At 57.7% G+C, this 21,556-nt stretch overlaps 4 protein-coding genes across 4 annotated transcripts in view; 2 read left to right on the forward strand and 2 right to left on the reverse strand.

Annotated features, from left to right (window-relative positions):
* The first annotated feature begins 163 nt into the window (after positions 1-163).
* On the forward strand, positions 164-3,876 carry RPL18 (ribosomal protein L18). The gene is made up of 7 exons (XM_055411704.1): positions 164-233; positions 1,443-1,529; positions 1,888-1,995; positions 2,407-2,505; positions 2,992-3,115; positions 3,260-3,329; positions 3,759-3,876. The coding sequence occupies exons 1-7, from the start codon at positions 231-233 to the stop codon at positions 3,832-3,834; spliced, it is 567 nt and encodes a 188-aa protein (XP_055267679.1). The 5' UTR covers positions 164-230; the 3' UTR covers positions 3,835-3,876.
* Positions 3,877-6,437: 2,561 nt separating this feature from the next.
* Positions 6,438-16,468, forward strand: SACK1E (scaffolding CK1 anchoring protein E). Its single transcript, XM_055411706.2, has 5 exons — positions 6,438-6,920; positions 8,502-8,669; positions 9,020-9,144; positions 13,026-13,476; positions 15,121-16,468. Exons 1-5 carry the CDS (start codon positions 6,447-6,449, stop codon positions 15,394-15,396), a joined length of 1,494 nt encoding a protein of 497 aa, XP_055267681.2. The 5' UTR covers positions 6,438-6,446; the 3' UTR covers positions 15,397-16,468.
* SPACA4 (sperm acrosome associated 4) lies at positions 10,743-12,865 on the reverse strand. The gene is made up of 2 exons (XM_055411705.2): positions 11,826-12,865; positions 10,743-11,695 (listed from the first exon to the last, which is right to left on the reverse strand). Exon 2 carries the CDS (start codon positions 11,440-11,442, stop codon positions 11,062-11,064), a length of 381 nt encoding a protein of 126 aa, XP_055267680.2. The 5' UTR covers positions 11,443-11,695; positions 11,826-12,865; the 3' UTR covers positions 10,743-11,061.
* Positions 16,469-16,614: 146 nt separating the features above from the next.
* SULT2B1 (sulfotransferase family 2B member 1) overlaps positions 16,615-21,556 on the reverse strand; it is a 35,968-nt gene continuing 31,026 nt past the window's right edge. Inside the window, exons 6-7 of the mRNA XM_055411696.2 lie at positions 18,990-19,170; positions 16,615-16,836 (exon numbers count right to left, since the gene is read on the reverse strand). Of these exons, the coding sequence (XP_055267671.2) occupies positions 16,637-16,836; positions 18,990-19,170 (381 nt within the window). The 3' untranslated portion in view covers positions 16,615-16,636. The remainder of the gene's footprint in view (positions 16,837-18,989; positions 19,171-21,556) is intronic.

Consider the following 21,556-nt stretch of genomic DNA (forward strand, 5'->3'; position numbering starts at 1 on the left):
CGGGTCCTTCCGTCCTTGGCGCAGCCCTTGTTCCCCTTTAGATGCTCCTCCACTCAATTCCGGAAACGCCCATCTAGCTGGCCTTCTGATTCACCATAGAGAGGCGTGCGTCATAGTAGCGCGCCGCGTCGCCCAAGTGATGTCAGGTAGGCGCCACACGCTGAAGGCTTTCCCCGCCCATCCCGCGTCGGCTCGCTCTTTCCGGACCTGGCTAAGGAGGAGGCGCCATCATGGTGAGCTAGCTTTGCGGCGTCCTGGGCTCGACCATCCGCTGCCATCCACTGCGGCCCCGGGCTGGGGACGTTCCGGAGGGAGGCAGGGGTTCACGGGTGTTCGAAGGAGGCGACTCCCGCGGTGGGGAGTGGTTTTGGAAGCCCGAAGGCCAGGGGTGGGCTTCTTCAGTCTCCCACCCTTCCTGTACTCTATTATAAAGGTCTGGTCGTAGATGACCAGATTGAGGGGCAAGAAGGTTAAGTAGAATGACCGGGGTTACAGTGCCAGTAAGTGGCGGACCCAGGATCCGGACCCGGGAACTGGTTCCACAGCCACACTTGCCCGTGCTGCCCCTGTATTCTGTCACTCCCCAGCCTGGAAGGTTGGGTGCTGGTTGGGGGGGGGGAGTCGTCAAGCGGCTGGTGCCCGTGTTTGGGGGCCAGGCGGGCTTCCGTTCGAGATTCAGTTCCCTACCGTCTGCATTCCCTGTGACCGGAAAGCATCTGTCCGTTGGAGACCTAGTAATTTTGTTTCAAAGATGTGAGTTGGGTAAGCTCACAGAAAATGCTCACCAGGGGTCTTTGCATATCTAAATACTGGATAAATGAGAGCTATTAACAAGTGGTTCTTTACAATTCGTGACATAGGCTAAGAAATTTGCAGGAAAGCAGACAGAGGGTGTGGTGAAATCGTGGGCTTCCTTCAGCATTCTTAGCACTAGAGTGGGAGACTACCTGGTCAGGTTTTTGGAGTCAAGAAGATAATGCCTGAAAAGTCGTTTTAAGATTGGTTCTGTACGGAGTACTTGAAAAAAAGGCTCATTGCTTTTATGATAACTTAAAGTCAGTCCTCGGTTTAAGTGTTTCTGATAACGCTCCACGTGTGGGAACAAGCGTTGAGAGGTTAAATGGTACTTACATTTTTGAAAAGCATAGCTGCTAAAGAACTAAAAATTTGAGTTAATAGGGGTGCCATTAAGGTCATTGTGCTGAGCTGACAGCTTACTGTGTAAAATGAACACTCTCACCCTTTTTTAAAATAGTGACTTGAGACCCAGGGAGTTTTAAGTGATTTTCCTAGATTGTTCTCAGTATGGGTCTGGGATTGGTTATCTCCAGAGACTGCGTCTTTAGCTGTTTCTCGCAAGTAAGGAATAATTGAGAATGTTTATGTGGAATCTGCCAAATGAGAGTTGGGTTTCCTGGTCTTCCCTTCCTTCACCCCTTCAGGGAGTTGACATCCGCCACAACAAGGATCGAAAGGTTCGACGCAAGGAGCCCAAGAGCCAGGACATTTACCTGAGGCTGTTGGTCAAGGTGAGGTTGGGGCTAGAGACCCCTCATCAAGGCCACCCCAGAAACAGAACTTCCAGAGCCTCCATGCTGGTTTCGGTCACAGGCTCCCTGCAGGGGCTACAGCACAGGCACGAATCTGCTGCTTTCCCAGAGCTGGAGATTCCAGTGTTTTCAGTCTCTGGGCCTGTTCACAGCTGGTGGGGTGTGGGGGATTTTCTGGGTCCCTGCCCGGGAGGCACTCAGCCAGCTCTCTCCTTAGGGCTCTATGGGATGGGGGAAAGCCCTCAGTCATCTGTTTGCCCCTTTGTTAGAAAGCTGGGAGGGAGGGGATGGGATGGGCTGCCCTGGGTTCTCACTCTTCATTTTCCTTCCGCTCCAGCTGTATAGGTTCCTGGCCAGACGAACCAACTCCACCTTCAATCAGGTTGTCCTGAAGAGATTGTTCATGAGCCGCACCAACCGGCCACCGCTCTCCCTTTCCCGGATGGTGAGGGGCTGAAGCTGGGGGCTTCGCCAACCTGGGGGAGCAACTGGGTCATGTCTGGAGCCCGACTTTGAGAGGAAGGGTGGGCTTGGAGCTCTCTGGTGGCAGCCTGGCTATTAGCTGCCTTGACTTCACCCAGCGGTGGGTGCAGAACTCTGACCCCTCGGATGGAAGCTGTATTGTGGGAGCATTGGACTGGCTTGGCCTCATTTTCTTTCTCAATGTGTAAGGGGGTGCAGTTTACAGTGTCTTATGAAGTCTTCCTGAGGCTTGAAGTCTTAGAGCAAGTTCTCTGTATCAAAAGCTTTCTGTAGGAGAGATCTGTTTGCACATTTTTTGGAGGTTTCCCCAGGCTGGACCTGAGATTAGGCTTATTGTGTATGTCACTGTCCCTCTCCCCTGCACCCACCCCAGATCCGGAAGATGAAGCTTCCTGGCCGGGAAGGCAAAACAGCTGTGGTCGTGGGGACTGTAACCGACGATGTTCGTGTCCAGGAGGTGCCCAAACTGAAGGTGAGTGGGGAGGTGTGGCTCAGGAGCACGGTGTGTGGGTCGCGCTGAGGTCCTTGTCCTGCTGTGGTGCCATCGGGCTAGTCTCGCCTCTGGGTGAGGCAGGCATCAAGCCTGAATTGCAGGGGGTGGTGTTGATGGCAGGCATCCCTGGGCAAGCCCCTTCTGGGGCTTTGCTGATGGTGCTCGCTCTGAGGCAGGATTCACGTCTGGGTTTCTCTGTCGCTTTGTTTTCTGGACAAAGTGACGGATTTCTTTGTCCTTCGGTTTCCTCACCTGTGTACTGGCTTTGGTCTGTGGTGTCGGGGTTTCTAGATGTGAACTGGTAAGAAGGGCACACTCTTGCGGCAGGCATTTGCCTTCAGTAGTTGGTTATCAGGCAGAATAAGCAGCCGGAGCTCCTGCTGGGTCTGGGCAGCGGACTGGAGGCCGCAGCAGCTCCTGGGTCACCGTCCAGGGGGCTCTGATCACGCCCGTCCTGTCCCCCAGGTGTGCGCTCTGCGAGTGAGCAGCCGCGCCCGGAGTCGCATCCTCAAGGCCGGGGGCAAGATCCTCACCTTCGACCAGCTGGCCCTGGACTCCCCCAAGGGCTGTGGCACTGTCCTCCTCTCTGGTGAGTGGGGCTTCGTGGCTCGAGGGGCCGGGCCGTGGGGCTCCTGGCAGCCTTTCCCTTTCTGGGTCTGGGAGTTCAGGGACAGCCCTCCCCCCACACCCCAGCCCGGATCAGCCTGAGCCGCCCCTTCCTCCCCTTCCCTAGGTCCTCGCAAGGGCCGAGAGGTGTACAGGCATTTTGGCAAGGCCCCAGGAACCCCGCATAGCCACACCAAGTGAGTATAGCCTGCACGTCGGCCTCACCATGCTTCCAGCTATTCTGTCACCCCAGAATCTCCACTGTTCCTTCACGGCTTTGCTTTAAGCTCTGTTATTTGGGTGTTGAGCTTCCTGCCTAGCCAGCATCACTGGCATGGGTTCTTCGGGGCCTCTCCCCACCTTGGCTGGTGCCTGCATTTTGTCCAGCTCTGGGGTGTCCTGGTCGACACCCCCAGGGCATAGTGCAGGCCCTTCCGCCACTCCTGGCCATCTGGCTTCCTGCGCTGCCAGGCTTTCCCTCTGACCCTGCCTCAGTTGAGTGAGGCCCTCTGCTGGCGTCCCGGTGCTGCTCTGTTAGAGCAGACATTTCTTCTCAACTCCCAACTGGCTGGCAGGCCCCAGCAGCCCCTGACTAACTCTAATGTGGGCCCCTTCTCTCCCCGCAGACCCTATGTCCGCTCCAAGGGCCGGAAGTTCGAGCGCGCCAGAGGCCGACGAGCCAGCCGTGGCTACAAAAACTAACCCAAGAGTCTGCCTTGTTATTAAAAAGATTTTGGATGTTAATGGTCTTCTGTATATTATTGGGGAACGGAGTAGGGTGGAGGCGGAGGGTTGGAGCCCTCAAGGAGAACCCCATCATTTTGGGCAGTGGGTACCATGCCCCTCTCTGCCAACAAAGGTCTGTATGGTCAAAGCGTGGCTCAGATGGTAAAGAATCCGCTTACAAAGCGGGAGACCTGGGCTTGATTCCTGGGTCGGTAAAATCCCCTGGAGAAGGGAATGGCTACCCACTCCAGTACTCTTGCTTGGGAAATCCCATGGACAGGAGCCTGGCAGGCCATAGTCCATGGGGTTGCAGAGTCAGATATGACTGAGCAACTTTCATGGTTTTTACAGTAGTCATGTATGGATGTAGAGTTGGACCACGAAGGCTGAGTGCTGAAAAGAATTGATGCTTTTGAATTGTGCAGAGAAGACTCTTAAGAGTCTCTTGGACAGCAAGGAGATCAAACCAGTCACTCATAAAGGAAATCAACCCTGAATATTCATTGGAAGGGCTGAAGTGGAAGCTGAAAATCCCAATACTTTGGCTACCTGATGTGAACAGCTGACTGGAAAAAACCCTGATGCTGGGAAAGATTGAGGGCAGGAAGAGAAGGGGGCAACAGAGGATGAGATGGTTGGATGGCATCACTGGCTCAATGGACATGAACAAACTGGGAGGCAGTGAAGGACAGGGAAGCCTGGCATACTGCGGTTCATGGGGTTACAAGAAGTGGGACATGACTTAGTGACTCAGTGACGACCCCTCTATGCAGACTAGCCTCTGGGATGAGCCCCTTAACGTTCTGTGGGGGCCTGAGTGTCTGCGGTGCCCACCCTAAGCCTGTTGGCACCCTCTGACCCTGCTGCACCCTTGGGACCTAGCAGCTATCTAAGGCTGAAGCCCCACCTCCTTCCCAGGTGTCTGCCGTTAATGACACCTGCTTCCTTTCTGAACCAGCCACGCCTACTCTTAAAGGACCCGTGCTCCCCTCAGGGATCTCCACGTTAGGGATGGCTGGCAGGGCTTGGACCAGGAAATAGAAATGGGTTGGGACACCGTGGGGGAGAGGGTGTGTGGGAACAGGTGATGTGAGCTCCCGCCCTGAAGCCGGAGTCTGGCGGGCCGCTGGGACCTTCCCTTCCTTCGGTCCCACACCCCAGACTTCCAGGGGCCTGTGGTGGCCCTCCCCCTGTATTTGCACAAGGGGCTGGGTTCCCCGGATCCCAGAAAGAAACCTGATGAATAAGGCAGGACGGCCGGTCGGAAGAGCCACAGGAATAAAGGACATCTCCAGGCCCCTGATCTGACCTCCAGAAAGGCAAGAGGAGAGGAAGGGGATGGAGACCTGGGAGAGATGGGGGGTCTGGGAGGACCGGAGGGAGAGGGATTGGCCTGGCTTTCTTCCTCTTCCTTCTCTTTGCAGGGCTGGTTTGCTGTGGTCTGGCGGAGCAGAGCCGACAGTGCTGGAGAGGGGGCTTCTTGTTGACAGGGATCGGGGGTCCACTGAGCAGAGGTTGAGTCAGAATTGTCAAAGGGGCAGCTTGGGAAGGATGCAGAGTGGTCCTCATCCTGGAATAAGTGGACAGTCCGCTGGCTGAAGACAGTGGGATTAAGGCAGAAATCCTGGCTGGAGTGGGCCCGAGATCACTCAGAGGCCCAGGACACAGGCCGGGTCAGTGGTCTTAGGAACCGGGGTTAGTTGATCCAGCCATCAGTCTGAATGGGCTGATTCCATTGTAAGGAAACTCCCTGTAGAGGGCACCCACACCCGCAGCAGCCTGAGTGGGTGTGAACGCTCAGGGAGCAGGGTCTTCACCCTGCACAGGAGACAGACTGAGTTCCCCAGCTGGGGGAGGTGATGCCAGGATTTAGGGCTGCTGTGTATCCTCCCAAGGCTGAGAGGGGTGGTTCACAGAGAAGGCTTCCGGGATGGTCGGCCAGTGAGGACGGTGAGTCTGGCGGTAGGTTGTCGGGAGCAACATTCAGGCGGAGCCTGCTGGTTGCTCCACTGGGTGGTCAGATGTTGAGATTGTCAGCTGGAAGCAATCCATGTCTTCCGGACCATCAAAGAGCCAGCCAGAGAAGGTCAGTTAGCTGTGCTATCTGCCAGGGGCAAACGGGCAGCCCGCTCTGCCTTTAGTTAGGGAGGTTTGGATGCTCAGAGACAAACAGACAGCCTGTTGCCTGGCGGGAGAGTCAGCCTGAGCCACAGGCAGGGTCACTTGGAGCCTCGTGTCACCAGTGGGGCTTTAGGGGGGCTGGCGTTCGGGAAGCAGAGCTGGGTAGCTGCAGACAGTGTCAGGCGGTCAGCCTGACCAACACGCAGGGTGCCACTCGTGGGCTCCACCAGACCATCGGAGCCTGGCAGGAAGCTCAGGTGGCTGGCGGGCTGGTGGTCTGAGCAACGCCACGCTCCGGGTGGTCCCTCATTTGGGCAGTCCGATCATTAGGACAGTGAGCTGTCAGGACTGAGGCCTCTGCGTGGCGTTGCACGGCCACACGGAGTCTGCCTGTCTGGAGACCTCTAGATGCTCAGTGCCCAGAGACTGTCCATCCAGCCTTGCCATCCTCCCCGCCAAACGGCCCGATGGCGGCCTCCCAGCTGGCAGCACTGGAAGGAACAGAGCCAGGGCCCGGGGGACGGCCCCAGACTGAGGCCAGCCCCGGCTTCCTGTACTCGGAGGGCCAGCGACTGGCGCTGGAGGCTCTGCTGGGTGAGGGCGCGGAGGCGTTTGAGGCCTGCCTGCGGCGCGAGGGGCTGCGGCCCTTCCTGGGCGGAGAGGAGCTCCGGGGCCTGGTGGCAGCGGCTGAGGACTGGACAGCTACGAAGCCTGAGCCCGGCGGGGCAGCAGAGGGAGCCAATGCCGCCCATGGGGTCTCGGGCAGCCTGACCTACTGGCCGGGACAGTCGGAGGAGGCGGTGCCCATGCTGCGCCTGGGCTGGCCGGAGGACTCAGCCTGGAAAGGGATCACCCGGGCCCAGCTGTACACCCAGCCGCCTGGCGAGGGCCAGCCGTCCCTCAAGGAGCTGGTGCACCAGGAGATTCGGGCCGCCCACAAGGTGGGAGCCTCAGGGGTCCCTCCCCCAGACCCGGCCACCCTCACGTGTCGGCCCCCAGACGTGGGCAGGAGGGCACATCCCTTGGGATCCCGGCATTCTGGGCTGTGTGTTTCCATACTTCCCAGGATCCAGGCATCCACACGGCCCCGATCTCACCCTCACCCTCTTAGATCTGAGGGTTCCCACTCTCTCCCCAAGACCTGGGTGCCTCAGGCATCCATGCCTCTTGGACCTAAGTATGACCACACACCTCAGTCACCTACTCCACCCCACCCCCACCGCCAGGGTGGATGTCTTTATCCTCCTTTTTGCTGTGCTTAGTCGCTCAGTCGTGTCCGACTCTTTGTGACCCCAAGGACTGCAGCCTGCCAGGCTCCTCTGTCTGTGGGGATTCTTGTCCAGGCAAGAATACCGAAGTGGGTTGCCACTTATTCCTCGAGGGGATCTTCCCAACCCAGGGATCGAACCCAGTGGGTTCCACATTGCAGTTGCATTCTTTACCCTCTGAGCCACCAGGGAAGCCCAAGAACACTGGGGTGGATAGCCTATCCCTTCTCCCAGGGAACTTCCCCACCCAGGAATTGAACCAAGGTCTCCTGCACTGCAGACAGATTCTTTACCAGCTGAGCTACCAGGGAAGCCCTTATCCTCCTTTAGGGGGCCCAAATGAGTTTGAGCAAGCTCCGGGAGTTGCTGATGGACAGGGAAGCCTGGCATGCTGCAGTCCATGGGGACGCTAAGAGTTGAACATGACTGAGCGACTGAACTGAACTGAAAATGTCTGCCCTGCAGCCCCTTGGACGGCCCATTCTTTAACAACTTTTTTATGTCTCTACTCCCACACTAAGTGCTTTTTTATGGGTTAATCCACCTAATCCCAAGGAGGGTCCTGTGAGGTTGAGGCTTCATGTACCCACTGAGGAGATGGGGAAAGTGAGGCATGGCAGGTTGTCCCTTGCCTTTTAAGTGGCTGAGTGGGGCTTTGAACCACGGCCCTCTGGCCAGTGACTCAGGGTTCAGCACCACCTTTTTCTGCCTGCTAGCTCCAGGCTCCTCAGCATTTCCCTGTCCTGAGAGCTCACTTTGGTGGCCTGGCAGGTTATCCCACCCAAGGACCAGGTGTGCAGCTGCCCACAGTGAAGGGCCCCCAGCCCACTGAGCCCTGGAGCCTGGCAGCCATGGCAGTCAAAGCCCATGGGGTACTGCTGCAGACGTGCGATTTACGATGACAATTTTCCAGCAGTTAGAGGCGGGGGGGCTCCAGAAAGGCTGTTTGCTTCTCATTCACAAACCGTTGTTGTTCAGTTCCTCGATTGTGTCTGACTCTTGGGCCCCATGGACTGCGGCACGCCGGGTTCCTCTGTCCTCCACTGTCTCCTGGGCTTTGCTCAAATTCCTGTCCCTTGAGTCAGCTCACACATAGGCGCTGAATGAACAGTAGTGCTTGTCTCGGGGGTCCCCCATCAGCTTCCCTGAACGTCCCACAGAGCCTGGAACCTTTAACACCCTGGAGGACCTCACCCCCGGAATGTGCCCCCCAAGCCCCAGGCTCCACCCACAGCCCCTCTCCCCACCCCTCAGCTGGTGGCCGTGGTCATGGACGTCTTCACTGACCCAGACCTGCTTTTGGACCTGGTGGAGGCTGCCACATGCCGCTGGGTACCCGTCTACCTGCTCCTGGACCGTCAGCAGCTGCCCGCCTTTCTGACGCTGGCCCACAAGCTGAGGGTCAACCCCTGGGCCACTGAGGTAGGGGCCAGGTGGCTGGAGGGTGACACCCCAATCCCCTGGCACTGGAGGGTAAGCGGGGCGGGGGGGGCAGGACCCTTCTAGGGGGTCCTGGGTCATCAAGGTGGATGCTGGCTGAGAGTGTCTCCTGAGATCTGATGCCCATGGCATGGGGGTGGGGCAGCTGGGGTGAGCCTTCCCGTGGCGTCCGTCAAAGTTTAAGACTATCCACAGGAGATCCCTGGGGAAGCTGGGACAGATCCTCCCCTGGGCTGCCACCCAGGTAGGAGCAGCCTGGAGGGAGGGCACTGGGTGGAGGTCAGTGGGGAGGGGAGGGTCGGCCTGAGCAAGGGTGTGCCCTCCCACTGCAGAACCTAGACATCCGAGTCGTGCAGGGCTGCAGCTTCCAGAGCCGCTGGCGTCGGCAGGTGAGCGGCAACGTGCGGGAAAAGTTTGTGTTGCTGGACGGCGAGCGGGTCATCTCAGGATCCTACAGGTGCGGCGCCCCCGACCCCACACTGCCCAGCCTTGGGTCCCCAGCTCCCCCTCAGCCGGCAGTGGGGCATACCCTTCCCCAGACTCTCTTTCCTCCCCTGTAAGGTGGGTCTGTACCCACCCCCACCCGGTAGAGGAGGGGTCTTATGGCAGAACAGGCTGGCACTGATCCTCCCGCCGGGCCCAGCACTTCATCATCTGGGAAACTGGGCTCCCGGTGTGTGGGAGCTCCCATGCCAGGGGGACCCGAACTGGAGTCCAGGCTCTGCTTTGGGTGGCTGTCTCCACCTCTTTGAGCATCTGTGCAAAAATCAGAGGGCTTCCCAGGTGGCGCAGTGGTAAAGAACCCGCCCTCCCATGCAGGAGTCATTAGAGACGTGGGTTCCATCCCTGGGTCAGGGTGATCCCCTGGAGGAGGGCATGGCAACCCACTCCAGTGTTCTTGTCTGGAGAATCCCATGGACAGAGGAACCTAGCGGGCTACACTCCATGGTCATACAGAGTCGGACACGACTGAAGCGACTTAGCATGCATGCAAGGAAGCAAAAATCAGAGCTGGTATACAAATGGCCCGGTCCTCAGACCATCTGCTGTCCCTCCTCTCCCTGGGGGCCAACTGGCCCTGGAACCTGACTCCGTGACTTCTTAGCTCTGGGACACTGGGCTGGTGCCTCCCCTTACTCTGAACCTCAGTTTTCCCATCTGCAAAGTGTGAAAATAGCAGCAGTTACTTCCTGGGAACGGCAAGGCTCAGGGCACGTGGACTCTGAGCCGGATGGCCCGGGGTCAAATCCTAGCTCGAAGTTACTGGCTGTGTGACTTTGTGCAATTGACTTCCCCTCTCTGTGCCCCAGTTTCTCCCTCTAGACAATGGGATGGTCTGGTTAGCACGTCTAGAGCAAGGTTTCTCAAGATAGGTACTGCTCATGTTTGGGGCTGGATGACTGTGTATTGTGGGGGAGCTTTCTTGGACTGAATGACCCCCTACCCAGGAGATATGGGTAGCATCTGGCTTCCCCAGATATGACAACCCAAACCATCTCCAGACATTGCCAGGTGCCCCCCCCAACTGGGGGGCAGAAGTGCTCAGTTGATTACCTTTGCCCTAGCCTGGTAGCTTTCAACTTTGAGCAGGCCCCAGAGTCACCTGGGTGACTTGTTAAATAAAACCCAGATTTCTGGGCCCCACCCCTATTCAGCCAGCCTGGACTGGGGCCCGAGAATTGACACTTCTAGCAAGTTCCTGGTTAATGCTGATGTTGCTGGTCCGGGGACCACCCTTTGAGAACTGCTAGCATCAAGACTGGGACATTGGGTTTTTTTTTGGCTGCGCCTCGCAGCTGGCTGGATCTCAGCTCCCCAACCAGGGGATTGAACCCAGGGACCGGGCAGTGAAAGCACGGAGTCCTAACCACAGGACCACCAGGGAATTTCCAAGCCTGGGAGGTTTTGGAAGAGAATCTTTGTTCTCAGCTTCACTTGGGGATTCCATAAGATAATCATGCCTGGCACGGAACATAAGATGTGCTGCATCAACGTCAGCTGTCATTTATTATTATTTGATTTTTGTGTGTGGGTTTTTTTTTTTTTTTACCGTATTTCATCGACTCTAAGTTGCCACCAAAGGAAAGAAACATCCTGATCCCAATCTGAAAAGAAACCGCATCTTAGAACCAATGAAATACAGTAGTCCAGTTCCACCCATCGGACATGGCTCCCCCATCACTAAATTGGAGGGCCTGGGGCTGCTTCCAGAGCACCGGGCTCCTCCGGTGGGCAGCCCTAGAATGGACGAGGCCAGGGCCACGAGAGGTTGTCCAGGGCCTCTGGCCATTTAATGGGGGAAGGGGATGGAGGTGGGGGGCAGGGGGAGCAACGCAGCCGGGAGACCAGCCCCAGGCCCTGCCCTCCAGGCCGCTCAGGGCGCGTGTCGGAGTAGCAGCAGCACACCCAGCGCCAGGCTGGCCACGGCCCCCGCCAAGCGGCCGCACGCGGGGCCGGGGGCCCCGTTGCACATGTAGCCGGTGCAGCAGTTGGTGGTGAGGCTGTAGGTGACGCCCATGTAGTTGATGGGCTCCTCGTGGCCACACAAGGTGGCGTGCACGCAGCCTTTGTTGATGACGGGGCCGACGCCGGGGGCCACCCCGTGGCCCGTGAAGCAGTCCTCGTCATCGCCACAGCGCATGCTGGTGCCCGGGCAGCTCGTGGAGTCGGTCAGCTCACAGAAGACACAATCCTTGACGCCCGTCGTGCCAGGGGCCAGAACCACCACCAGGAGTGGCAGCCAGCCGAGGACCATGGTGGCCTGGCGGCGGTGATGGTGCCCCAGCCAGGCCGTGGGCTTCCCGGGCCTCCCGGAGCTGCTGAAGGACACGCCTCGTGCCCTCGAGACTTCTGATCTCCCAGGCCCAGCACCCGGCGTGTCCTCACTTCCCGATGCTCCACGTCCTTCTCCGAAGTGCCGTTGTGACCACCGCTCTCGAATCCTCGGGTCTCAGAAACGCCCCCCCGGGGACGGAGATGAGCCAGCGGCCGCTGCCTGACAGCAGTCTCTGTGGAGCGGAATGGGGGTGACCTCACAGATGCGCCCCCCTCCCCAGGGTTCCCACTGGCCGCTCTGGGGCTGAGGTCATAGGTGGGGGAGGGGTGTCACAATCCGAGGGAGCAGGCTGGCCCGCCGACCTGCCAGGGAGCGAGGAAACTGATACCCCACGAGGTAAGGATGCTTGGACTGGCGTTCCTCATCCTGGCCTCGAACTGGTCCTCTCTGCCGGGTGCTGCTACGGTACCGCCGAACTGCAAGGTGATGTGGAGCAGGGCAAGCCTGGTTTTGCCATGGGCAAACCGAAACTCAGGGATGGAATGTGACACGTCCAAGTACCCCTGAGCCAGGAGGAGAACCCAGGCTCATTTAATTCTAAAGAGGGCATTTACTGAGCACCAGCTGTGTACCAGCACGTGTGCTTGATTCTCAAAATCACAACCAGTGTGACCACAGGGATAGTAAGGGCACAGCTCACCATGGCTTGCAGACTTTAATTTTTTTAAACTCTTCTAAAGTATTTATTTACTTATTTTAATTGAAGTATAGTTTTGGGGGATTTTTTTTTTTTTTGCCATTTCCCTGGCCACTTATTGAACCCTCGTCCTGTGCAATAGAAGTGCGGAGTCTCTTTTTCTTTGTTCTTTTTAATTTCGTTATTAGGCTGCGCTGCATCTTAGTTGCATGCAGGATCTTTTAGTTATGGCATAGTGGGATCTAGTTCCCCCACCAGGGATCGAACCCAGGTCCCCTGCGTTGGGAGTGCAGAGTCTTAGCCACTAGACCACCGGGGAAGTCTCAACTCTGAGACTTTTAATGCTGAGTACTTACTGGGCCCTGGGCAGGGGGCCTGACCCATATTTTCTGACTCTAATCTTCCTGTGTTTTAGTTCCATGTGACAGAGGAGCAAACAGAGGCAGGGAGCAGGCACACATAGAGCCTGGTACACAGCAAACAGTTAATAAGTGGCAGTCATAATAGAAGCAATTGAGTCTTCAAAGAGTCCCCGAGGGTGTCAGAATCACATCTCTTTCCAGAGGTGGAAATTGAGGCGTCCCTCTGTGGGAATGGGGCAGAGCCCAGGTTTAAACTCCAGTCTGATTCCAGGTGATAATTTAAGTACGTTAGTTCATGCCTTCCCATCAACCCTCTGGAGTAGATACCTGGTTGCCCCCATTCTACGGAGGGGCATGTTGAGGTCAGAGGGATCGCAGGACTTGGTTGAGGTCACACAGCCTTTCCATGAGACCAGGTTGGGAGCAGGCGATGGGGGCCAGCCCAGGCTTCTGAGGCTGCTTGGAGATCCTGACCACCCCCCTCCACCCTCTGTGCCCCCCAGCTTCACATGGAGTGACTCCCGCCTGCACCGTGGCCTGGTGACCCTGCTGACCGGTGAAATCGCCGATGCCTTCAGTAGAGAGTTCCGGACGCTATATGCAGCCTCCTGGCCGCTCCCGCCTGCGCCCACCCCGGGTCCCTTTGTTAGAGCCCTGGGGGGGCTGCAGCTGGCCCACAGCCCGCACCACGTGGCCCACCGCTGCTCCATGGCCCCCCTGTCACCGCCACCACCGCCTGATGGCTCACTGCCCCAACGCCTGGCCGCCTGCCGAGTCTTCAAGGGGGACAGGCAGGAGACCCCGGCTGCACCAGGGCCGGCTCTGAGCGACATCCTGAGGAGCGTACAGCGTGCCCGCATTCCCAGCGGCCCCCCAACCCGGCCCAGCCGCTCCCTCTGGGACCTGAGTCGCCTGTCCCAGCTGTCGGGCTCTAGTGATGGAGACGACGACGAGGTGAGACCGGGTGGAGGGCCTGGAAGAGGATGGAGGCCTGTGAGGGCCCCTGTGAGGTGCCTGGTCCCGGGGGCGGGGGAAGCAAAACTGCTTCCCTGCATTCCTAATGGCATGGTCCACTTCCGGTATCCCTACTGTGTGCTGGGCAGGGGAGCACCAGTGACAATGGGCAGAGACCCCGAGCGCCGCCTCCTCTGACCCTCAGTGTTCTCATTGGGAACATGGGCTGAGCTACTGTCCCCATCCTCAGTTTGCTTGGGAGGGGGAGTCAGTGCGGTCAGATGAAATAGAATAATCACCATTGTTACAATATAGTCCCCAGATGGAATTTATTTTGATTTCCTGACCTCCTCCTCCCATGGCAGTGAGGCGATACTCCTGATAATGCTCAGCTGTATGGATGGAAAGGCTGAGGCACAGAGGGGTTGAGTTGCACTTGCCCAAGGTCAGAGCAACGCTCTTTTTTCAGGCACCTTGCCATGCGCCAGGCCCCAAGCCAAGTGCTTCCTCAGAGTTGATTAAATGTAACCTTTGCCACAAACCACCTGAATCTGCCTGCAACGCAGGAGACCCAGGTTCCATCCCTGGGTTGGGAAGATCCCCTGGAGAAGGACATGGCAATCCACTCCAGTATTCTTGCCTGGAGAATTCCATGGACAGAGGAGCCTGGCAGGCTACAGTCCGCGGTGTCCCAGAGTCGGACACGACTGAGCAACTAACACTTTCACTTTCATCTTGAACTGCCACAACCATTGAGGTGGATGTGCTTACAGCTCCCCGCTCACCCATTTCACAGGTGGGGAAACCGAGGCACCAGGGAGGAACTGGATCTCAGCCCTGGTTGCTTCCCAGGTGGAACATTTAAGTGCTCACTGGCTTCCTGGATTCAAGTGTGCTGTGTGTGTTGGGGAAGGGGCTAGGGGAGGTCAGGGGGGGCCTCTCCTCCCTTCTCCCAGCTGCTTAGACACTCGGCAGAGCCTGCCTCCATTCTCTGGGGAAACCTTGGATGGCACCTCAGTGTCCTCAGCTGTGACGTGGGCTGCAGGCAGGAGCCACGGAGGAGAAACCGGTGCTCTCCCTAGATGTGGGCAGACCTGGGGTCAGTTCCACTGAGCTGTGCCCCCTCTGAGCCTCAGTTTCCCCATCTGCTAAGTGGGAGTTTGAGGCTGCTCTGGAGAGAAATGAATGTCCCTGGAATCACCTCCCTCGTCCCGATCAAGAGGAGAAGAGGGATGGGCAAGGGCAAGGTCCTCGCCTCTTCCCGGTCCTGAGCCACCCTCACCTGGCATCACCTCCCTTGGCAAATATTTGCCGCCCCCACGCAACTGCCTGCTGCTTCCTGTTTCTCTCCCCGCTGCATAGCTGCACATGGGGACGCAACTCCGCACCCCCTCTGTAGGTCTGGGGGTCCCCAGCCTCCCCATTCACTTCCCGCCTGGTTCTGGAGACACGAAGGCCTTCTCACCTCCTCAACCCCTCCACTCTTATCTCCCTGCAGCCCACCTCCTCCTTCCTCCCCTCCCTCCTCCCTAAGCACCCTCTCCATCCTCCCTGCCCGCCCCCCACTCCCCCACCCTGCTCTCTCTCTCCTGGCTCTGGGACCCCCAAGAACCGCCTCTTACCTCCCTGTCTTTCCCTCCACAGCACAAGAAGTCCTGGGGCTCCAAGGACACGCCAGCCAAGGCTCTAATGAGGCAACGGGGTGCTGGAGGGGCCCCCGGTGGGGAGACGGACACCCGCCCGCTGGCTTGGTCCCAGCCCTGGGGCGGCCCCCTGCCCCTCACCCCTGGCCGCCGCCTCCGCCATCTGTCCCCAACCTGGAGGAGATTTGCTGAAGATGGAGCCTCCAAACTGTCGGAACCCAGAGGCATCCGACAGCCAGATGGGGCCACCCAGCCAGGACTCAGGGGGTGGCCCTGACCGGAGCCAAAGCCAAATGGCTCTGGCCCTGATCCAGGATGGTCAGACAATGATCACTCAGAGACCCCCTCCTCCCTGTTGTACCTGGGACAAAGCTTGTGGCCTTGGTGTCTGGGAGATGCCAAGGATTTTTTTTTTTCCCCATTTGTTCTAGAATGTGGGCGAGCCCAGTGCCCACTCTGGACTCATTGTCACAGCCTAGAAAATGGGCAGGAGGCCTCCACTAGGCGGGGTCCTGACAGCACAACGCCTCCTGTACCTGCCGGGTGGGAACTTCTCTGAGGAGATGCCTGGCAGAGTGGTCCCCGTGCTGGCATCGTGCGGGGCTGAAGGTGGGGGGCCTCGGGACTGAGGGGAGGCGTCCTGAACCCGCCTGCGCTCAGGAGCTGTGGGGTAAACCGAGCCTGGCCGCGGAGAGGAGAGGAGCGTCGGGGGGAAGCCGAGCTGAACCCCGAGGGGCTGGAAACGGATGAAGACACACCTGCTGGGGAGCAGGTCCGGGCCAGCGGAGGAGGGGCCGGCAGGGGCCGAGTCTGTTTCGTGGGAACCAAGTGGCAGATTGCTGCTGCTGCTGCTAAGTCACTTCAGTCGTGTCCGACTCTGTGCGACCCCATAGACGGCAGCCCACCAGGCTCCCCTGTCCCTGGGATTCTCCAGGCAAGAACACTGGAGTGGGTTGCCATTTCCTTCTCCGATGGGTGAAAGTGAAAAGTGAAAGTGAAGTTGCTCAGTCATGCCCGACTTGTAGCGACCCCATGGACTGCAGCCCACCAGGCCCCTCTGTCCATGGGATTTTCTAGGCAAGAGTTACTGGAGTGGCTTGCCACTGCCTTCTCCGGGCGGATTGCTAGGGCTGCCCTTTACCTCTGTTCAGAATAAAGCTGCTTCATGCCAGAAACGTGCGTTTCCGCAGCCTCACGGGAGACCCCGGAGTCCAGACCTGACTCCTTCCTCCCTCAAACCCGGGAGTCCCGGCCCCCATCAGCCTCCCTCCCCTGGATCCCGGAGTCGGGGTCGCAGCACCCCGGCCGGGCGCAGTCAGGGGCCCAGCGCGGGCCTCCGTGCCCCCACCTCTGCCTCTGGGAGAGGCTTCTGGATCGCCGACCCCACAGGCGTGCCGGGTCGGGCAGCGGACCTCGCCCTGGCCCAGCGCTGGGCGCCCCCGGGGCCCCCGCCCGCCCGCGCGCAGCAGCCCCTCCGCGCATCGAGCAGCCCGCGCAGGGGAGAGACGCGTTTATTCTCAGGGGCACGGGGGGGGCGCTTCGGCCGCCTGGGCTGGGTGGGGGCCCGGGTCGGGACCGGGGTCGCAGTCCGGACTGGCGTCCTCGGGGCCCACATCCCAGGGGAAGGTCGGCAGCCCCCTCATCTGCTGGCTGTAGACGCGGTCGAAGGCTTCGCTCTGCGCCGCCGTGAAGTGGTTCTTCCAGTCGCCGCAGACCCCTGGAGGGAGGGGCGGGAAGGCGGAGCTGAGGGGCGGAGGATGCCGGCCCCCTCTTTCCCACCTCCGGGCCTTTGCCCATGCTGTTCCCTTCGCCAGAAGCAGTGTCCTTCCCCCCCACCGCCCCCATAGCTCCATTTTGCTGACGGCTGACACTTTATCACTGGCCACCAGTCGCCTGGCCAGACCCCCAGGTACCATCCTTGCCCCTCCTCGCCAGGCTCTCTCTGCCCTTCACCCCTCCAGCAGACCTCTCCCCTACCCCCACCAAGCTCTTAAATCTCTACCCAAAGCATCCGCCTGTCCTTCACCTCCCTGGCTACAACAGGGCTTCCTCGCTCCAGCGCGCCGTCCACTGCCTCCAGTACTGCTCTGACACTGGGAGCCAGTGCTTTCACGGATCACGCTGAAGGTTTGCCTGGGAGGTTGACTGCTAGCTCCATGTGCCCCGAGGCAAACACTTGGATCCCTCAAGTTGCTTTTTTTTTTCTTATCTTTAAAAATCATTTAATTAGTTATTTTTACATTTTTGTATGTTTGTTTTGTTTGGCCGTACCACATGGAATATGAGATCTTAGTTCCCAGGCCAGGGATCGAACCTGCACTCCCTGCAGTGGAAAAGCAGAATCTTTTCTTTTTTTTTTTTTTGGAAGAGCAGAATCTTAACCGCTGGACCAGTAAGGAAATCCCTCCTCAAGTTTCTCATCTCATGGGATAATCAGGGGCACCAGCCATTCGTTACCTGGAGTCCTGGGGCCAAAGTCATTTGGGTCACAGTATTTTGAATTTTCGCAAATGCATACACTGCATGTTGCATGGCACCCCTAGTGAGGTTTTGGGGGGCTCCCTGTGATGGGCTGACTAGTGGCACCCCCGCCAAGATGTCACCTGACCCTTCGAACCTATGTACATGTGACCCGACATGGCAAAAGGAACTTCGCAGAGGTGATTAAGTTAAAGATGTTAACGTTCAATGGCAAACATTCTTATCAGAGGGGCTTCCCAGGTGGTTCTCGCGGTAAAGAACCCACTTGCCAATGCAGGAGGTGTAAGAGGTGGGTTCAGTCCCGGGGTTGGGGAGATCCCTTGGTCCAGCATCGTTGCCTGGAGACTCCCATGGACAGAGGAGCCTACCGGGCTGCAGTCCACGGGATCGCAGACTCATCACGACTGTAGCAACTTAGCACACACTCACTCATCGTTATAAGAGGGCTCGGGAGGGTCAGAGTCAAAGATGCTTTGAAGATGGAGGAAGGGACCACGAGCCGGGGAAGACAGGCGGGGCTGGAAGCTGTGAAGGCAGGGAACTCGTTCCCCCCTGCTGCTGCTGCTGCTAAGTCACTTCAGTCGTGTCCGACTCTTTGTGACCCCATAGACGGAAGCCCACCAGGCTCCCCCATCCCTGGGATTCTCCAGGCAAGAACACTGGAGTGGGTTGCCATTTCCTTCTCCAATGTGTGAAAGTGAAAAGTGAAAGTGAAGTCGCTCAGTCGTGTCCGACCCTTAGTGACCCCACGGACTGCAGCCTACCAGGCTCCTCCATCCATGGGATTTTCTAGGCAAGAGTACTGGAGTGGCTTGCCATTGCCTTTTCCACGTTCCCCCCTAGAGCCTCCATAAAACACATGGTCCTGACACCTTAATTTTAGCTCAGTGAGGCTGATTTTGGACTTCTGACATCCAGAACAGTAAAGCAGTGAATGTGTGTGTGTTTTTTTTCTTTTATTATTATTATTTTGATTGCACTGCACTATTTGGAAGACCTTAGCTCCCCCACCCTTGGACCATGGCAGTGGAAAGTGCTGAGTCCTGACCACTGGACCACCAGGAAGTTCCCTAAATGTGTGTTGTTTTAAGCCACTATATATGTGGTATTTGGTTGCAACAGGAATAGGAAACTAATACACTCCCACCCTCAGACCGTCATCCAACACTCGACTATTTCTGGGGTGAACGGTAACCCTAAGAAGGGTTCACGAAGAAGACTCCAAACATCCTCCTAGCGTTCAGAGCCACTATGGCAACGCCTTCCAGCGTTTAGCATCAGTTGTATGCCAAGCTCCATGCTAACAGGCCCAGAGGGGTTAAGTAGCTCGCCCAAGACACACAGCCAGGCAGTGGCCTAATGGGGCTTGGAGCCCCAGAGGCCCCTCACCTTTCCGGAGGAAGGCACCATGGCGCTGGTCCAGCATGCTGTGAGGCAGCAGAGAGAAGTTGGACATGGTGTTGGCCTTCATGGCTTTGAAGGCCGAGTGTGCCACAACGGACTCCAGCGCCTCCTCGCCCAGCGGCCGGCCCAGGAACTGGCAGATGCGCTTCACGGAGCTGCGGGGATCCTGGGGGCAGGGGAGGCGTCAGTGGAAGGAGGGGACCCCAGGCCAGGAAGGGGCACCAGACCCAGAACCTGGATGCCTGAGCTCCCACCTCGACCTGGAATCTGGGTGGGAGGGGGAGCAGAATTCTGCCTCTTTGTCTGTTTCCCCGCCTCCAGGTGGAGGGGTTGGGCCGTGGCTTCTGGGGGTTTCTGCAGTGTGGGCTTTTGGAGGGTTCTGTGGGGGCAAGGGAAGGATGGGGCTGGGTCGGAGGTCACAGCAGGAGGCAGGGGTCGGTCCAGCATCTCATGCAGAGTCAACTCTCCTTCAGATTCAAAGCTGGTCTGTGCCCAACCCTGCCCCGCTCCAGGTCTCAAAAGAGCCCCACCACTCACCCAGGGCCAGACTCCTGGCCCGGCCTCACCGCCCCTTCCTCCCTACCCTCTCCCCTCGTGTCCCCGTCAGTCGTGGGCCCTGACCCTCCTGCTTCAGCTCTCTGCCACCTCCCCTCCTGTGTCGCCACAGCCCCTAGCCCTGGCCTGGCCTCATTCTCTCCCTGGGAACCCTCACCCCAGCCTCCGCCCTGGCCTTCTCCCCGGCCTCCCTGCCTCCAGTTCCCCACACCCAGCGCTGACCTTGTTCCTCCCCTACTCCCAGCCTCCTGTAACTCTCCAGTGCCCCAATCCCCGGGCCTGGCTTTTCTTTTTTTTAATATTTATTTATTTAACTGTACCAGGTGTTAGTTGGGACATGTGGGATCTAGTTCCCTGACCAGGGATCGAACTCAGGCCCCCTGCACTGGGAGCATGGAGTCTTAGCCACTGGACCACCAGGGAAGTCCCCCTCTAGGTCTGCCTTTTAAGGTCGGGCGTGGCCTGGTCTTTCAGCTCCTTCCCTGCACGGTCCTCCCTGTGGGCTTGGGCACGGGGCTGTCATGAATGCCCTGCACCACCCTCCTCTGCCTGGCAAACTTACCCCTCCGGATGCCACCCAAATATCACCTCCCTCATGGCTAATGGTTCACATCACTGTGGATTAAGCACCTACTGTGTACCCATCTCTAGTCTAAGACTCTCAGGTATATTTGTGCCAATCCTCGCAATAGCTTGGCAGAGACGTATAATTAGTGCTGCTGCTGCTAAGTCACTTCAGTCGTGTCCGACTCTGTGCGACCCCATAGACAGCAGCCCATCAGGCTGTCCCATCCCTGGGATTCTCCAAGCAAGAACACTGGAGTGGGTTGCCATTTCCTTCTCCAGTGCATGAAAGTGAAAAGTGAAAGTGAAGTTGCTCAGTGGTGTCCAACTCGTAGCGACCCCATGGAGTGCAGCCCACCAGGCTCCTCCATCCATGGGATTTTCCAGGCAAGAGACTGGGTGTAATTACCCCCATCGGTAAATGGAGGCTCAGAGAGGGAAAGACACTTGTCTAGGGTCACACAGCCAACAAGGAGCTCAGATTTGAATTCCCAAAGTTCATGACCCTCCTGTCTATCTCCCTACCTTCCCTGACATGCAGCGCCTGGCATAGGCGCTTGTGGTCAGCTCCACCGACCCCACGGCCCTGATTTTCCAGGTTATTCTTGGTTTCATAAGCCTTTCTCCTCTTGAACCGCTGATGTGTCCCAGAAATTCTAACATGTTGGCCGTTCCTCACACCCAGGGGCAGCCCAGAAGCTCTGTCAGGCTGCGTGGCCCAGTTTTTTGTTCAGAGAATAAAGCTGGGTGGAAAAGATAGGGGAGGGGTGATGCCAAAGTCTTTTCTGGATTTTTCATCAAAAGAGATTTACCAGAGTGGAAAAGAAAATAAAATAAACCCATGGGATTCACAGTGAGAGCTGTGTGCCTTGGGCAAGTTCTCAGCTCTCTTGAGGCTATACAACCTCAGTTTGCTCCTCTATAAAATGGGGGCAATAATAATATTGGGGTCAGCCACTTAAAATACACCATTTTCTGGACTGCCCTGGTGGCATGGTGGTTAAGAATCCGCCTGCCAATGCAGAGGACACGGATTCGATCCCTGATCTGGGAAGATGCCACATGCCTTGGAGCTACTAAGCCACAACTACAGAATCCGCGTGCTGCAACCACTGAAGCCCGCGTTCCTAGAGCCTGTGCTCTGCAAGGCAGCAGAGTCCCTACTTGCCACCAGTAAGAAAGGGCACACACGGCAACAAGGGTCCAGAGCAACCAAAATAGAAAATAAAATAAGAGGCTGAAACCTCTGCCATGATGGTCATTATTAGCCAGATATGCCCTTGCTCGGAACCTAATCACTCTTACCTTGCACACTATACTAACACTTTGTGGTCCCTTGTCAGATGGTTAAAAAATGCCAATGTCAGGGACTGGGGTTCTCACAGCAACCCTTGAGCCAGCATTTTCCACCCATTTTTAAGGATGAGGCCTCT

Source organism: Moschus berezovskii, chromosome 22 (genome assembly GCF_049115385.1).
Source record: "Moschus berezovskii isolate FMDL1 chromosome 22, NW_MosBer_1.0, whole genome shotgun sequence".
NCBI lineage: Eukaryota > Metazoa > Chordata > Mammalia > Artiodactyla > Moschidae > Moschus > Moschus berezovskii.

What these genes read in the sequence shown, in the direction of transcription:
- RPL18 (XM_055411704.1), top strand. An exon ending in CGCTCTCCCTTTCCCGGATG is followed by an intron (nt 1,996 to 2,406) that starts GTGAGGGGCTGA and finishes CACCCACCCCAG; the next exon opens with ATCCGGAAGATGAAGCTTCC. An exon ending in ACCCCGCATAGCCACACCAA is followed by an intron (nt 3,330 to 3,758) that starts GTGAGTATAGCC and finishes CTCTCCCCGCAG; the next exon opens with ACCCTATGTCCGCTCCAAGG.
- SACK1E (XM_055411706.2), top strand. Translation starts at nt 6,447, where the DNA reads ATGGCGGCCTCCCAGCTGGCAGCACTGGAAGGAACAGAGCCAGGGCCC. An exon ending in AGATTCGGGCCGCCCACAAG is followed by an intron (nt 6,921 to 8,501) that starts GTGGGAGCCTCA and finishes CCCACCCCTCAG; the next exon opens with CTGGTGGCCGTGGTCATGGA. An exon ending in GTGATGGAGACGACGACGAG is followed by an intron (nt 13,477 to 15,120) that starts GTGAGACCGGGT and finishes TTCCCTCCACAG; the next exon opens with CACAAGAAGTCCTGGGGCTC.
- SPACA4 (XM_055411705.2), bottom strand. Translation starts at nt 11,442, where the DNA reads ATGGTCCTCGGCTGGCTGCCACTCCTGGTGGTGGTTCTGGCCCCTGGC.